Here is an 18,032-nt window from a genome sequence, read left to right as displayed (position 1 = left end):
AGAAATGTTCGCTCAAATACGTTTGAAAAATATACTCCTGTAAAATGAGTTAAATGACAAGTAAAGTAGTGAAGAAAAGTTTCAAAACTATGAAATAAAAGTGAAAGGTAAGTAGCAATGCCAAAACATGTTATTCTTCAGGTACCAGGTAAAAAACTAAGCTAGGCTAGCTTACTAGTGGATGAGCTAAACTAAGTTTAGCATTGGAAGCTAAGGGTCGAAACTAATTGAAACCACTAGATACTGTTGGTCGTTGACTGTAAATTTAAGGCTAAGCAAGACCTCACAGATACTATATGCTGTATTATATGGCTAACGTTACTTAAGTTTAGCAAAGGAAAGTTATAAAAGCTCTACATATGATTACCTTTTCTGTGTTTGGCAACTGAAGGTGGAGATGGAGGGGAGGAAAGACAACAAAAAGCATGAAATGGCGCTGAAAAGATATTCCACATATGGTGCATAGGTGGTTGCTAGGCTGCTGCAAGGGTATTTTTTGCAGAAATTGATAGTGCAGTACTTGGTGGTGGCTGCATAGTTGCCATGTGGTTGCTAGGATGTTGGATGTTGCTAGGAGATTGTATTGGTGTTTGGGATGGATGGAGGGGGTTTGAATGTTTCAGCACCATGGAGACAGAAATGAATACAGACAGACAGACTGCAAATATACATATATATCTATAAATATATATATACATCTTATAACACCCCAATCTTTACAGTTTAGGTCAATGAAAACTGAAAAATCATGTGTTCTATAGAATACAGGCCCTTTTCTGGGATTAAGAAACTGATTAAAGTTCAGCTTTCCTGCAGCAATATAAGTAAATGAAGCCTTGAAAGTTAATGCGAATAATTCCTACAGGTCTGTCTGCACAAAGGCAGCGTTGGAACAAACTGTGTTACTACACCCTCTGATGCATTATTCGGACAATACTGCACTGTAGGAAGTAGCACTGTATATTGCTATCAGAATGGTGAGAAAAAGAAGGTGAAAGCAAGGCAAACTAGATGGATCATCTGCAACAGTATTGGGATGAACTTTCCAAACAATGTTTAATTTCCATTATAGAAAATAAGTCATGTGCGTTCAGCTGCTGAATGAGTCAAATATTTAGATTGAATTTAGGGTTTCAAATTTCATGATGCCTTTTGTTTGATTTAAAAAAAATCTTTATTGTTTATTTGTCCTATGCTTTCATTTCAGAATACACTGAGACATTAAACTATGTAAACTTCAGTAAAAACTAGAAAATGGAGGTATTCTACAACTTTTAACTAGCAGTGTGGAGAGATATAATGGATTGCTACCAGAGGTAATAGCACAGGTGTTCTGAATAAGTCTGACATTTTGTTTCAGTGTGCCAGATAACACTGATGTAAGATAATAGTGTGTTCCCCATCAGGCACCCCTATAATGAGAGAAGCAGACTGACCACACTGTCCATATACGCCTCAGTCCATATGATGTCATGGTCATGGTTGATGACCATAGGTCGGCTGAGAACATGGAGGTACTCCATAACGTTTTCCTGGACGTCAGCCAGCGTGGAGATATGTGTGTAGTAACCTGTAGGACAAACAAATACATATATACACATACCGTATATCACAAATTACTCAGATGGTAGACCAAGGACGAATACATTTTAGCAAAGAAAGTGTGCACCATATTATTTTTATCTTTCTGCCTCCTGCATTTGGGTATTATTTTAAGAGCAATAAATTCATTTATCAGACATCAGAAAATATTGTGGTCCCAAAAGGCATTGAGCTGTTTTTTTTTAATGAAAAATCAGCTTAAATCTCCCATCAATGCGAATGTGCTTTTGATGTTCTTTAAAGCTTGGCTTAGTCTAAGATTTATGGCATTTCTACAAGTGGGAGACAATGACGTCAATGGGATACATGCAGTGAAGCTGCTCTGTGACAACAGGCTACTGAGGCACTGCCAGATATGGACATGTGAATGTGTGAAACCATTTTTCCCTTCGTAACATTGCCTCATGAGAGCTGCTGTTATTATCATTAAATAGCCCTCCTTACCTGACTAAAACTGAAACCGCATATAGATGGTTTTGCAGGAGTGTAACAAAAAGCATGTTTGTCTGTTTGTGACTGATATTTTGTTGTTGGCAGAAGCAAATGCCGGTGTATGCAACAGAAGGGAGTGCACCTGTTACCCATTACACGCACGCACACACACAGACACACACACACACACACACACACACATACATACATACATGCACACACAAACACACACACACACACACTCAGAGATATGATATTTTTTGGCGAGGAATGTGTTTACAGTGGATCTGTGCTGATAATCAGGTATTTAGTCAGGGGTTTTTGATGTGCCCAGAGCAGGATAAAGTGATTATTTTCAGGCCAGAGCTGCTGCATGGCCCCATGTAAATCACAAGAGGGCAGCACCTGATACCCAGTTCCATACAGCACCAGCTGGGACCACCACAGAAGGCCAGCAGACCTCGTACCTTGCTAAAAAGAACAAGAGGGGAACGCTGCTTTATTTGTAGGAAGTGAGTGATTGTTGCATAAGATTTCACATCTATTTCTCAGTTTCTTGTTGCTGAAATGACCCCACTTTCCTTTCTGGATTGCAAAGTTTTCATTTATAGTAGAAAAAGCATTTGATTCCTTAAAAACATAGCAACCAAAAGAAAAATCACTTAGTTTATACCTTTGTTGTTGCAGGCAATCCATTTGACATTATCAGCAAACGTCATCTCTCGTCCAATAAGATAGGTGAACACTCGAACCTGGAGACAACCAAGTAAAGTATATAGTAAGGTGTGATAAATCGCACCCATTTGATTCTCTAAACAACGTAATACAAATACTTGATGGTGTACTGTATCTGTGTGATTACACTGCATTTCACTAGTGCTTGTTTTTAATATTGCTTGTATGCGAGCATGTAAGTAGCACAAAACACAAAAATGGCTACAGTATATCTGCATGACCTTTCCCTGTATGTGATTGTAAAACATAGTAATAAGGCATAATTTAAAAAAAGTTGTGTTGCAGAGTTAATCAGGCGAAAAATAGGCGGATTTCCTTGAATCTTTTTTCTGAGAAAGTCTATGTGTGTGTGTGCGTGTCATACCCGTCGTTCTGGCCAGTTGAACTCTTCAAAAACATCCTGGAAGTCCTCCATGGCCCCGTCTGTTATCAGCATGATGGCCTGGTTACACAGGCTGCCCTGGCCCAGTGCTGCAGCCTTAACACACACACACACAGTTTATTCAGTCAAGAGAGGTTGTAGTAAAGAAACCAACTGATTCAGACTGTGAACTGTGCATATAAAATTCCTTTTAGCATTTGAGGGCCAACAAATGTGCATGTTGTTAAAACCTTGCAGTTTCTGTGTGTTGTTGCAAACAGGGACAAACCTCGTTGAGGATCTTGAAAGATTCCTTCATAGCTTTTTTCACTTTGCCCTCTCCTTTGACATGAAGGCCTTCGACCAAAAGCTTGAAATGCTGAAAGAGAGGCACACAAAGAATGGTCTTTGTCACAAAGCCCTGGATCTTACCCTTTTGGCAAAATGCAGGTGAACTGGTCACCACAGAAAAAGAGGGAGGGAGAGATCATGAGGGAGTTAGATAAAGAGTGTAGAGGAAGGATTATCCCTGGCTCTCTGGCACACTGACCAATTACAGCAAAGTCACTACAACACCAGGATGTAATCAGGATTAATCAACATGCGCACACACTGACATACACAAACAGACAGACACACGCTGTGATAAACGGCTACACTGTTATAGGTTCCACCAGTCTGTAAACCAGAGATGGACTTAGCCATCAAGGTGCTACTAACAGAATTTTATATCCCCTTCCTGTGCACTGTAAATTATACCCAGACTTTGTAATGTAGGCTTGTTTGATCCCCTTGTATCTCTTTTCTAAAGACAGTTTTACACACCCTGTCTCTCAGTCACCTGCCCAATATGAACAAAACTGATAATGAATCTTTTTTAGAGTTTGGGGAAACCTATTCTCACTTACAGTGGGAGTCAACAAGGTAAATAAGAAATGTAGGAACTCTTATATAACAGCCACAAAACCTGTCTTCATGTAAATGCCTGTGTATTTGTGTGTTACATGAGTTTACGCGTTAAGTATGTCAGCCAACATCTGTAAGCCCATTCTCTTACAGTCTGCCTCTCTAGGCATTCAACCAATAAAATCCCTTGCCGACAGGTCATGTGATCTACTTAAAATTGTCAGCAGCCAGCAACCTTACCTGATCTGCCATGATGTGAAGGGGAGTGAAAGTAGGGCATACATCCACCACATAACACGCACACACATACACACACACACACACGCACGCACGCACGCACGCACGCACGCACACACACACACCTGCGCGCACACACACACAGACAAGGCTGAGCAGACTGAGCAGGTGTTGGGATATACAAAATGGGAGACACAGATGAGGAGGGGATAAGAGAAATTAAAGCAGCTATGAAACAATGAGACGTACATGTAAATTCAAAAAGGTGCAAAAGGGAGAGAATAAAAGAGACGACAAGACGAGAAAGAGAAGACAAAGAGCGCACAAACACAAGGCACATGAAGTCAGAGCTTCATCACTAAATCCTGTCACAGATAGTTTCTAACCTGATAACACACGTTCGCTGTGATGTTTCACCTGTGATCTGATGACAGCATAATCTTTGTCTTTAGAGGATTAGCGAGATAACAGCTGACGATTAATGGGTTAACAGAGGTTAAGGGAACTAATTAGCTGTGAGCGTATGTGTGTGTATGTGCGTGTACGTGCATTACCTCTCTGTTATCCAGATCAGCTTGTACCAGTGTGCCCTTGAAGCAGGGCTCCACATAACGAATGTAGTCACTGTACTGGAGAGAGAAACCAAATATACAGCATGACTCAATACAAACAAGTGATGATGAAGAGTTGAGTTTTTCCACCTTCAACCCTTAACTGTATTACACTTATTTACTCTAGCCAACGTCTGCTTCTGTTACACACAAACTAAATAATATCTGAATGCTGGTGTATTAATATGAAGTCCGCTGTCAGTGTTATTTACTTTCCTCTACTGTATGTTGTTATTCAAATGCTTTTATTGTTAAATTTGCCACTTATTACTTATATCGCTGGACATTATATGTGCAAATGTGCATTGTTATTTTGCGTTTATATTTCATTTACTTAACCAGGTAGTCCACTGATAGTTAATTCAAAGTTCAGGACAAGTGGAGTTAAAAGCCAAATTACAGTATGTTATTCCTAACAAGAAAGTGGGACTTAAACCCTCTTTCTGAATGAAGACGTCTCGTTTTAAAGTAAAACTCACGCATTGATTTTCATTTTGCTGCTTGGTCACTCACATCATAAGGAGCGTAGCTTTGAATTCTGTGTAAAAACAGCTTAAGGGCAGCGGATTTGCAGGAGGCGTATGATTACACACACAGTAATACCAGGATAAACCATGCTTATTACACCGATTTGTAGTTGTAGGGCTACACACAGCCAAAATCCTGAAAAACCGAAAAACCAAATTAAATTTGAAGCTTTGATGTTACTCCTGGACATAATGGCCTGGTGTCAATTGAATATTGAATGTGTATATATGCAGACATGTCCTTTTTTCATGTGTTTAGCCCAGTCTCTTTACTGTACCTGCATGTTATGTTAGCATGACAGTGAATTTGGGTGTTAGGGTGTTAATCTCTATGTCACACTCATCATGACTTAAACACACTCTTGTGAGTCTTAGACTGCACATGTCTATCTGTATTTTTTTTTTTGCTATTGTGTGTTTGTGTGTGTGTGTGTGTGTGTGTGTACTTACTGCTATGATGTTAACAAAGTCATTTTCTCCCAGTGTGTCAAGGATTGTATTGATGGTGTGTTTGGCTATGGTCAGTCTGAGCCCCTTCATACTGCCACTGACATCCACCACAATGACCACATCTTTAGGAGATGTGGCTGCTTGGATATACCTGACAGAGAGAGAGAGAGAGAGAGAGAGGAGAAGAAGAAGAAGAGAGAATAATATATTAATATAACTCAGTAACAGAGGCTGTAGGTTATTTACCAGTTCAGGTCTTATCCTCTTATGTGTTCCTCTGTTCTTCCGTCCATGCTTCCCTTCATCTCTTTATTATCACCCCTACACTTTCCAAGCTCATTAACATCAATGAGATTTTCCCTCCAGCAGCTGTGATTAGCAAACTTTTCAGCTCTACAATGTCTTGCACAGTGTGTTCTGTCTGAGAACCTGAGTTCCTGGAATTTGATTTACTGTTACTGAACAGTAATCCAGCTCTTATTTGACTTGGTGGACCTCTTACACGGCAGACATTTGACATATCACAGTAAAAAAAATAAAATCAGAGAATGAATTCCATTTAGCTGCTGCTTCGGGGTCCCGGTGTTGTGACCGCTGACTCTCATCACTCTGTCATGATTTACTGGGACACTTGAATAGACCAGACCTTCCAAGTCAAAATGTCTGCTGTGAAAAAGGCCTGTTGTCACAATCTGTGAAGGCTGACTGATCAAATGCTTTGCGTCATACCACATCGCCTTACAATTTTTTTAAACATTGAATCTGAGGGCAAAAAAAAAATGTGCTAAATTTACTCATTTAGTGCACAAACTGCAGGTGAACAGAGACAGACAGTCAATGATTGTCTAATGGCACCTGATTATTATTGTGAACTGGGGATAAGGGATTCAGGTTGAGTGGAGTCGTCATGGTTCTAATGCCAGCCATCACATTGGCATCCTTTCTTTTACTTTCAAACGATAGGCTACATAACTGTTCATAAGGCATCAGTAAGGAAGCAGACCTTAGGCGTGACATGAATATGGATTTACCAATTTCTGTTTCTGCAGTCAAAGGTGACCACACCATTTTCATCTGGAATCCACTGGATCCCTGGAGAGAGAGGGAGAGAGGGAGAGAGAGAGAGAGAGAGAGAGAGAGAGAGACTGATCAAAAGCTGACCATCAGATAACAAACTGCCGCTCGGCTAACTGGTTGGATGGATGACTGGATGAACAAATGGATGCAAGCATGGATGGTGACAGACTGTCAAATGAGGGAGTGATGGATGAGGTAGTGGATGAGTAAAATAAGCTGTGTCACAAATCCTCCGCTAATTACTCCTCACACATACACACACACACACACACACATACACACACACACAAGAGAGCTCATCAGCAGCCGTACTCTAGCTGAGACTGAGTCATCACGTTTGACTGACAGTTTCCTGCTTCGTCAGTTGCTGTGTAAGTGTACTGTTTGTCTTGTGCAGCTGGGTGTTTCTGCACCGCGTCTGAACACCGATACTGGAGAAAATGCAACTGAAGATAGTGAAATTTTGGGAAGCGTGCACAATATATCCTAAATACAGGACACTCAGATGCATATGTACCTGGGTACAGCCTGAAGAAGCCTGTAGAGCTGCCAAAGTACTGCCACGTGAGAGTTGGATCTTTCTGGAAGTTATCGATGAACACATCATTCAGAGCCTCGGACATATAGGCCCCGTTAAGAATATCTGGATCTACAGGAAGTGGGAGAAAGAATAAAATAAAATAGATATTCCACTGGCAGTTGGATGAATTAATGATGAATGAATGAATGTTACCTCTGTTGTAGACATTAGTGGGGACTTGTATGTTACTCAGTTGTGTGTTGACTGGCAGTTTATTGAAGTGTTCATTTTCCTCCAGAGGGAATTCTCCTCCCAGCGACAGTGGGTTCCCATCCTCATCCACCATGTTGACCAGCAGGGAGTTATAATAGTCAAACTAGATAAAAGAATAACTGATGGTGACTTTATATACAGATTATATGATGAAATGCTGAAGATGTGTTTAAATATGGATTATGCAGTATACAGCTATATTTGTTCTGTGAGATTGGGCTGTAAAACCTCACTTAACTTTGCATACTTGCTCTCTTTATGGCTCGATGACTTACCACACTGTTACAGTTTATAGACGCCACCCAGTACCACTAAAGAAGGGTTATTAATGGAAAGCAAACAAACACGCTGTCACATACCTCCAGTGTTTCATTGAACTCGTGGTAAAGATCTGCATCCTCTGCTGCTTCTGCTAACCTCTGTGATGAAATACAACTAGTTAGGGATACAGTCTGCCCCTATAATGGCCCGTGTATGAATGGTATAGAATGTACTATTACCTTCACAGACTTCATCTTCCTCCCGAGCATCCCCTCCATCTCCTCTGCAAACTTATTCACCAGCTCCTCTCCGTCCACCTCCTCCATCTTCACCACACTCTCAACATCTTTGTATTTCTACAAAACAGAAAGAGAGAGATACACACTCAGACAGGCAGCACCACCAGGCACCACACGCACACGCGCGCGCACACACACACATTTTGCAGTACAGATGGGGGTCAAGCCCTGACTTCATCCCCTCCCCAGACCCCCCTCTCTAATCTGCAATATGACAGAGTGAAGCCACAAGAAAACCATCTACTGCACGCTGTGCCTTTTGATTGACATCTGTGCATGTTTTCATGATTCTGTTGTGTATTAAGATGGTTTAATGGAATCCATGGTTTGTAAATCACTCATATGGTCATAAAGATGGAGTTAAAGGCATCAAAAAAGAGTGAAATCCTAATCATGTTTTTGTTTTTACACCAATTACAACTGCCGTTTCTAAAATGATGAATCCACAATAAAATAAATGAACAAAACTGAAAAAAAATTCTCCTGTTCACAATGATGAAAATACACTGTACAGTAATGCAATAATACTACATGTAAACAATGACCTATAACTCTTCTAATGGCTTTTGTAAGATCATTCTTATGTTATGTCATTTTCTTCAATCAAACAACAATAATTTCAATATATTACCCCATGACAATTATGAGGATGTGAGATCAGTTTCAGTCTGGTAAACACAAAATCACCAAGAACGTGGAAAGAAATTGGCCAGAATGAAATCTTTAATATTTACTGTTTGTTTTACAATTCAAACTGAACTGACCAGGTCTCAAGGAAATAAAAATCCACTCAGTTTTCAAAATAATGTGTTTGGACATATAGCTCTACCCTAAGTGTCTTTGATTGAACAAAATGTTCTTTTCTGGCTTCTAGAGGCTGGTGCATTTGTTCACTGTATGCTATTAATTTAAACAGCTTGATGAATGTAATTGAAGGGATCCCATGTTGTTACCAGCGGACCGAAAAGTTAATTTCCGGCAGTGATGATGGACTCATTTTCTATTACCCTCACTGAGATAATTACCCTTCCTCAACACTGTGATATAGGTTATGGAAATGTCAAAGAAAAAGGCTTGTTAATAGAAAATGCCCAGCTCCCAGAATACCAGCCAGATAAGGAGAAGCCCTTTCACATCTCATTTACAAATTTTGTTAGGCTGTTGGGCCAAAAATAAATTCTAACAACCTGGAAAACTTGGAAAAAGAAATTATTTCAATTTCCCATGTAAAGAAAAGCCAGCCAGATTGAATTAGAGAGATAAGAGAGACAAACAGATATAAAACAGAGAGAGGATGATAAAGAGCCAACAGCAAATAACCACAAAGTCTCAATTGCAGCTCCAACATTTTTTAATATCCTATCCAGTTTACTCAGGCAAGAAGACACAGTCACTAAATGTTCCACAGATAATGAGAACGCCATCGATTAGACAGAGGTGGGTGATTAATGGCTTCTTGTTGCCAAGATTAAGTGAATGCACTGGATGCGTTTTACACACCACTGGCTTCATGAAATGAACTACGAGAAATATGTTTGAATTTCTATTTTAAAAAATACTGTTATAGCTGATACTGTCACTGTTACTACAGCAACTCCTCCTATGACAACTGTAACTACTGCTACAGCAACGTCACTTTTACTGCCACTGCTTCTGGGGCCGCTTGATTAAGTTTGTCAATATTTTAGATCCTCTGTGGGTTTTCTCCCTCTGGATAATGGTTTCTACCAACTGACATTGTCCTCAGGTGAAGGTTAATCCAGTCTACAATACAGCATTAACAACAAACTAGGAGTGCGCACTGTCTGTTTGGAGGAAATCTGTGCAGGTTAGTTATATGTGCAGGTAGTTTGGGGGAGGTGTTGTGCTGTATATAACAGAAAAATTGTGTAGTAAAATAAAGATAAAGATACATATACACTGTATAGGGAGATGGTCATTAGATGCATATCTCTGTGAACACACAGTGTGTATGTGTGTGTTTGTGTGTGTGGCAGATGGTGAACGGGCCTGCTAGGGATTCTACAGGGTGTCATGCAGAGAAACACAGCACATCCTAATTACTAAAAGACACACAAACAGATCCTCTTCAAGAGTCTCTGTGGTAAGTAACACAAAAATGGCTACAGTATAACTGCACGACCTTTTACTGTATGTGATTGTAAAACATAATAATAAGGCATAATTTTAAAAAAGTCGTGTTAATCAAGCAAAAAATAGTCGGATTTCCTTGTATCTTTTCAGAGAAAGTCAATGTGTGTATGTGTGTGTGTGCGTGTCTGTGCATTTATGTTTGTATGTGTCAAGTGTATTTGAATTAAGTGTGTCATCGTATTGGTCTCTGGGCCATATGCAGATGTTGTACAGCAAATGTATGCCAGTCGGACGTATTCTTATTGGCTGATGGAGCACAGGGGAGGGGGAGGAGGGATGAATTCAGACCATCTCAGTCTGATCTGATGATGTCATGTGTACTATATCCTGCTCTAAAGTCCATTTGTCTTTCTGCATTTAAATCTGTTTCGTCAAATTTGCTCCCTATCTGTGTCTTTTCAAAGCCGATTTGTAAATTGGAAAATTTTGGCTGTGAAAATGATCAGAAAATGAGCATTGTGAGGTCCAACTGTATTCTGAAACTGTAGATAGCTAGTAATATACCGAGACTGAAAAGTGTAGGCTGGGAACACAACAACAATCCACCTCTGTACATGTCCCTTCTCTGGCTCTATAATGTATGTTAGGGATAATCAAGCAAAGAGATTAAATCCTGACCACAACCATCACCACTCTCCCTAAACACCACTGATTTGTCTGTTTGTTACTGAAACACAATATGATGCATCCTATGTTGCCATAAAACAAATTAAACTGAGAAAACATTTGAATTTTGTGTAGAATTGTATGCATGCATGCAGTTGCTTTTAGTCTGTGCAGATAATGTGTCTGTCTGACAGAATGTGAGTGTGTGTATTTGTTAATATGTGGATGTGTGGTGGTCCCATACCTTTTGTAGCAGTTTAGCTCCAGAGTATCTGGTGGACAGGGCAGCTATGTCTTTGCCAAAGGACACGGCCCACTGCTGCACCCTGGACACAGAAGAAACATGATCAGTGATGAATGTGTAAAGTGATGGTAATGAATTGATTTTGGTTTGGATTCTCTGCAGCCAAGTGTCACACAATCCATCAAAATCAACCTGGCCATTAATCAAGCCATTACTTGCATCACAATGAACTGAATAAACTTATTTTACTAAGTAACAAAATGAAGAACAACTAATTGTAGAAAAAGATAAAGCCTGTTTATAAATCATCCTCTGTCCAAATCTGATATTTTGAAAAATAAAGGCTAATAAAACAGAAGGTGAACATGAAAGTGCATAGCCAATCATGTTAAGAGGTTACCCTGAATTCACCAATAACAGATTAAAAGAGATTACCATGAAGGTGACAATAAAAGCTGTCATGCTGCCAGGGCAGGGGGTTACTGTGTGCTCAATAACATGTAGTAATTCTACAAATCCTCCATGTGAATGCAGCCAAGGTAAGGTAACAGAGGTTAGAGAGCAGACAGGATGTGACAGATGGCTCAACCTATGGGGAGTTGGCCAGCTCGTTGCTAGTTAGCAGGCAGGGTTGTAGCGGCTAGCCTGCCAGCCTCAGGTACTGTAAACTGGCTGGTAACTTGATGACTTGTTGATATCTTCATTGCAAAGTGTGTGTGAGTGTGTGTTCATTCTTAAAAATGAGGATAGAGAGCACAGAGGCTCTTTTGTGGTGTCGTTTTAAGAGGTTTTGACTCATGTCTTGAAGTAAGTCAGATCACTGTGAAGACTCTCTCAAGAGTCAGTGTCAAGAACTTTCTAAACAAAAAAAGGTTGACTCAAAAGGTTGTTATTATTTCAACAGCAGATTTTCTCTTCTGACAGCGAGACAAGAATTGTAGTTGTTAAAAAAAAGAAAGACTTGAGATGGCTTGATACAGTACGTGTGAAACTCCTGCCAGTGCATGTGGGCCAAAGCACTACTGTACAGGGTAGACAAGGTCAGATTAAGACAGAGCCTTAGGCAGGTGGCATGCCAAACCTGTTTAAAATGTGGAGCAAATGTGACACAGTGACTACCTCTGTACTGTTCCCTACAAGGGACAAAAAACAGAAACTGCTTCAGTGACCAGGAAATTATCTTTCTTTAGTTTCAGATTTTTGAAAAATTTAAAATTCTCATTTTCAGCTGAGAAGGAATCATATCTTTTTCCCTTTGGGGAGAAACATCGGCATTAGTGTGATATGTGTGCACACACTTATCTCCACTAATTTTATGTGAGTTTTATTTGAGTTGTTGCTCAAAATGTCTCATTGTCAGTTTTCTGTTTTCCTCGTGGCAGCTCGAGCAATGTTGTCTCAGAGGCTGAAGATTTGACCTTCTTGGCCCGAAATGTTCCGGTCATGGCCCTGCTAACTTCCAGATCCAGAGGGGTCCTGCTGGCAAATCTTCCCCCAGCAGAGTGAGGGACTTTGGGCTCAGTGACCTGTGTTGGCCTACTCAACCCCGCTGTCCCTGGAGCTTTAATCTCCCTCCCTCACTCCAGCCAATAGTGACAGTACATACTGTCCGAACAGAAACCCTTCTCAACATACACTGAATATATCCTGAAACTGCACAAGCAGCCATTGTTTTATGATTTTGGTTTATAAATCTGTTGGTACCAAATATAACATTATGTGTGGCCACTGACATACACCTACAAACACACAGCAGCCAGTCAGTGCGAGTATACAAGCAAAATGCTCTTGTATCTGTCTGTGTTTCCCCCGTCCCTCTCAGCGCCTTCCACACTAACACACACAGACACACAGTTAATAGGCTATTAGAGACTGACAGCGCAGTATCGATCTGTTAGTGTTTTTAGTCAGCAGGAGGTTTGAAAACTGCAGGGGAAAGAAGCTCGTCTGGATTCTGGAGAACAAACACAGCGTTTCACTCCCAAAAGAACCATTCAGCTGAGAAAAGGCTTTATGAATTACTGTAAGTCCCTTCTGTAGACACCATCTTTGTATCGTATGTGTATGTCTATTGTATAAAAAAAATTCCAGTAAAATAAACCCAATGACGAGGCCTGATATACGGTCAGCATTACAGTCTACAGCCATGTTATGGGATGTGTGAGGGATACTGGTGAACTAAATGTTAACATGCTGACATGTCAACAGTGACTATGTCAACATGCTGATGTTTAGCAAGTACACCGTTCACCATGTTCACCATCTTAGATTAGCATGATAATTAGAGTCTCTTTAGTTTTACAGGTATTCAGTAATAAACCAAAGTATTGAAAGACCCAAATATTCTTCAAACAGATGCTGAGACATTTCTCTCAAAACCATAAATATCAACTTTGTGGTGGCGCTCAAGGAAAAATCAGGGGATCACCAAAGCCATGAATGTCATCTTCTGGGAATCATTAATGTCTGTGCTAAATTTCACGGCCATCCATCCAGCTGCTGTTCAGGTATTTCAGTCTGGACCAAAATGGTGGAAAAATAAGTTTTCAGTCATGTCGCAGTGGTTACTACTTCATTCTAAATGTCCCAGTTTACTATGCCAAAATAAAATGTTTAATTAAAAACAGGAAGTAAAATAACCACCATATATATTTTTGTTTAATGATATCTATCCATTGTTTGTAATTAAAGGCCAAATTCACACATCAACTTGAACATATTTGACTGTAGCTGTAGAGAAGCTGTATGATAGTTTGGCAGTTAGCTATACCCCACAGGTGCCCATATGGCCCATATGTATCTGTGTGGAGTAATCGGCCAAAATAGAAAGAACACCATTGACTCATCCATGCGAGGCATAGCTTCAACACGGGTAAAGCTGCATGTTGGCATGCCAGGGTGCCCGCACTGAAAATGACCTGCTACAACTCTTGAGGTAACGTCTTATTAAAGCATTAGGTTTGCAGTCATCTAACTTGTGTTAACCACTAAATGGCAACCCATTGTGTCCTGATGTTAGTAGGGATTCAATCATAGTACACATGGTGAATAAAATAATAGTATCTGATCAGGTGAATGCAGATAAAAGCTGTATATTTTCATTTATTTCACTGATTCAATGCAGTATATTGTAGTGATGAAAGTGCAGGTGCAAGTGAAATGATGGAGAAGCAATTTTTCATGCCTTGATGAAACTTTAGTGGAAAGGGTGGACAAGTCAACTCCCTCCTGATGGTTCAGTCCATGAGGGTAAAAAGTCGGTGTCAGTGTTTCCTGGTGCAACTGTACTCACGTTTCTGGTGGGATCTTCATCTGGCCGTCGACCATCAGGCACAGCGAGCTGAAGAAGATTATCCACATCAGGATCATCAGCCTCCCCCTGTGCGGCCCACTTCTGCCCGATTTACAGGCATTCCCAGCGTTTCCCAGACCCCAGCGGTTCATCCCTGCAGCTGCTGCGATCTGCATCAGTCCAAGCTATTGTTGCACACTGGCTCCAAAAAGAAAAGGATGAAATGAGGACAGTGCAAAGTGAGATTAGAAGTGCTCAGGTCACAGTGCAAACACAGAGAAGGGAGCGTGTAAAGGTGTAATGAACTAGCTGGTGACTGTCATGTCATTTGGGAGGTGGGGGGGGGGGGCAAATTGCTGATGATGCCTTGGTTACAGTCTGTCAGGGTTCTGTCAGGGTTTAGGGAGGACCTCAAACAACCAACAACTACTGAGTTTGCACAAACTAGTTGGAACAAAAACTGAGTGATTGGTTTTCTAACTACAGCAGCTCTGATTCTTTGCTTTCAGTACATTCTGTCATACGTTTTTGGAAATTAGTGAACATTTGATCAATCTCTAGCATCTTTGCATGGATTCTTTCTCTGGATAGTGACAGTGGCAGCATCCTGCCAGAAGTGCATGCAGATGTGTTGCGGTTTTCTTTGACATGTTTAATGAATGAAAACCTTTAAAGATGGCAAAATCGTGAATTTAATTAATTAATCTAAAGAATTGTAATTACTGTTCTTAGATTAAAAAAAAAGAAGCATAACCTGATGTTCATGATTCAAAAGTAAAAGGACCTTGTCTGTGGAAGTGCTATAACTATGAATTCTTATAAATACCAACTTTGATTAAAACCTGATTGTCAGTGAAATAGCAGACTTGTTAGCTAACTGCTACCTCACTCACTGAGCAGATACGTAGCAACATTAGGATCATTCACTCTCCTTTTAGATCTCTTTTTTGGTCTCCACCAACTCCTGGCTCTTAAGCAGCTTAATCCTCAATTACACTCATTAACTAGTCACTAACTTTGTCTGTCTGTAGTCTGTTGCTGAGCAGATAGAGCGCTGTAGGAAATCAGAGCTGATTAGAGCGATGAGAATGAACCAAAAACAAGTAAAGTTACAGCCCACAAAACCAAAACACGAAGCTAAAAGATGAGATGAAGCCCCACAGACCTGAGGGGAATTCTGAAATGAAACTCTTCTATCTATCTATTCTATGAATCTAACAGACAGGAGCAAATCTAGAACTCACTCAGAACTAATGGGCCCAAAAAAAAAAAAAAAAACTCACTTTTTGTCAACTTGCCTGGTAAAGTAGTTTGTAAAAAAGTAAAGATCCAATTCAGTTTTCTGGAAGACATTCATGTAGTTCATATCCAGAGACAGTATATATCGCAACATGGAGAGAATCTGTGACTTTCCCAAACCCTGCCCATGAGGAGCAAAGGATCCTGAAAGCTCAGCCACAACATCCGACAACAGATGAAGCATGTCATCCTGAGAGCAGTCACAGAACTAAGACTCAACTTGGCTTCCAAGAACGATACTGAGAAGCCACAGTCGTTAAGTGGGAAAGACTTAAGAGCTGCTTCTCTTATGAGACCAAAGATTGAAACTCTCCCATTTGCTAGGATGCTAATTTAAAAGAAACACAGGCTGAAGCCTAAAAGTGGGTTGCAGGAAGATTAACATACTTCTCCAAATTATTGTAGACAGAATGGCACAGAAGATTACTCACTATGTCATGTTGCCAAATCTTTAAAACCAGTCCTTTGAGGCATGCGGGTCTTGACAGAAAGTTCAAAGATGACTGATAATGAATAAAAAAGTGTCCGATTGCTGATTTGATGTCAGCTGAGCTGGATGTCCCGGCACACACAAAAGTCTGGAAAGTGTTTGTCTTCAATGTCAAAGGTCACTTCTTCGCACCAGGAGTCACAACAGAGTCTCGCCATATTCTTACACCTCCCTCTCTACGCCTCTTAATCCAATTTCTACTCCTCCCGTCATCCTCTTCTCTCCTCCATGCTCCCCTCTCTTGGATCTACAGGATGCCAGGAAGACTTGGGATGTCCTGGTAAACTTCTGTCTTCACACGAGTTCAGTCCTTGTTGTCAGGCAGTGTGGTATTCCCAAGACACACACTATCCAACACACACACACTCACACTGCCAAAAGAAAATCCTGCTGCAACTTCAGATTATTCTGCCGTCCCTCCTTCTGACCTCACATCCTCGTGGATCCAGAACCAAACTTGCGCAGCACTGGGGCACAAATACGCTACTGGATAGAGAGTAAGGTGGATGGAGTGATGGATGGAGAGATAGTGGGACTTCCTCTCTCTCTCTCTCCAGCATATCTCTTCCTGCTCTCCAGTACCAGTTTATACCATAATCCAGGCAGGATTAAACCCCTCCTCCCTCCATCTCTCCTTTTCTCTCCCCATCCTTTTCCCTCTCCCTCTCTCACACACATTAATACAAACACAATCTCTCTCTCTCTCTCTCTCTCTTTCCCTTATCTTTCTCTAACACTCTTTGACCTACTGCCTTTCCAGTCCTGCTTTTCTTTCTTGTTATGTGTCTCTCTCCCTCTTTTTTCCCTTAATCTTTCTCATCAGGCTTTCTCTCACCTGCTACTTCTCCAATCCTCCCTCACTTTCCTGCTTAATCTTTCTCCGTGTGTCTGTTGTTTCTGAGAAATGGATGGAGGAAAAGGTGTCACCAGTAAGAATTATCTGAAGTGATCGGCCATGGGGGAGAGGGAAGGAAAGAAGAGATGGGAGGAGAGGAGAGGAAAAGAGCAAAAAGAGGGAAAAGGTGAAAATGAAGGGGAACAGGAGGATGAGAGGAAGAAGAGAGGATGAGGAGCAAAAGATGGGATGGGAGTCGTGATATGAGGAGGACGCACTTTACTGACACCATCTTATAATATGAACACACTGAGACATCTAGTGGTCACTCACTGCCTCACACACATACACACACACACACACGCAGACAGAGTACTGAAACATTGCAAATGTGTCGCATATTTCAAATCCAACAGTCTATAAGTGACTGTAGGGTCAAGTATCTGCTCTCATTTTTTGCTATTTTTCCAATTTATTTAGGAAAAAATATGTCAGCAATTTCTGTTGCCACTTCAAAACATCTGCATTCTCACAACCTCATGGCTGCATACTACAAACTATTTTGCTCAGCTTTGTATAAATTGTTTGGATAAGTGATTTTGTGTTTTGCTTTGCCAAGTGATGTCTAGAGCTCACACAGGCCATTAAACTACATTTAACTAGATATCAGGGACGCAGAGTGAGACTTGCACACAAACACATGCAGACAGTGAACACACCGACCATAGCGTGTGAGGCAAATACAACTAATGTGCACAGCTAAAACAAGCTAACATGCCTTGATATATTATAAGTATGCACACACAGAGGGGGGGGGGGGG

General features: G+C 40.7%; 1 protein-coding gene across 1 annotated transcript in view; it reads right to left on the bottom strand.

The window, feature by feature from the left end:
* Positions 1-18,032, bottom strand: part of cacna2d4a (calcium channel, voltage-dependent, alpha 2/delta subunit 4a) — an 86,550-nt gene that overhangs the window by 67,101 nt on the left and 1,417 nt on the right. The window contains exons 3-15 of the mRNA XM_087177038.1: positions 14,588-14,785; positions 11,296-11,377; positions 8,232-8,348; positions 8,091-8,150; positions 7,672-7,834; positions 7,456-7,587; positions 6,893-6,953; positions 5,862-6,012; positions 4,828-4,902; positions 3,420-3,509; positions 3,134-3,247; positions 2,708-2,786; positions 1,437-1,570 (exon numbers count right to left, since the gene is read on the bottom strand). Of these exons, the coding sequence (XP_087033164.1) occupies positions 1,437-1,570; positions 2,708-2,786; positions 3,134-3,247; positions 3,420-3,509; positions 4,828-4,902; positions 5,862-6,012; positions 6,893-6,953; positions 7,456-7,587; positions 7,672-7,834; positions 8,091-8,150; positions 8,232-8,348; positions 11,296-11,377; positions 14,588-14,763 (1,434 nt within the window). The 5' untranslated portion in view covers positions 14,764-14,785. The remainder of the gene's footprint in view (positions 1-1,436; positions 1,571-2,707; positions 2,787-3,133; positions 3,248-3,419; positions 3,510-4,827; positions 4,903-5,861; positions 6,013-6,892; positions 6,954-7,455; positions 7,588-7,671; positions 7,835-8,090; positions 8,151-8,231; positions 8,349-11,295; positions 11,378-14,587; positions 14,786-18,032) is intronic.

The sequence above is a fragment of the Seriola lalandi genome, unplaced genomic scaffold, assembly GCF_002814215.2.
Source record: "Seriola lalandi dorsalis isolate HSWRI2012SDOR001 ecotype SW California unplaced genomic scaffold, Sedor1 jcf7180002054579, whole genome shotgun sequence".
In the NCBI taxonomy this organism is placed as follows: domain Eukaryota; kingdom Metazoa; phylum Chordata; class Actinopteri; order Carangiformes; family Carangidae; genus Seriola; species Seriola lalandi.
Note: the sequence above shows the minus strand (reverse complement) of the source record. Positions and strands in the feature narration are given on the sequence as shown.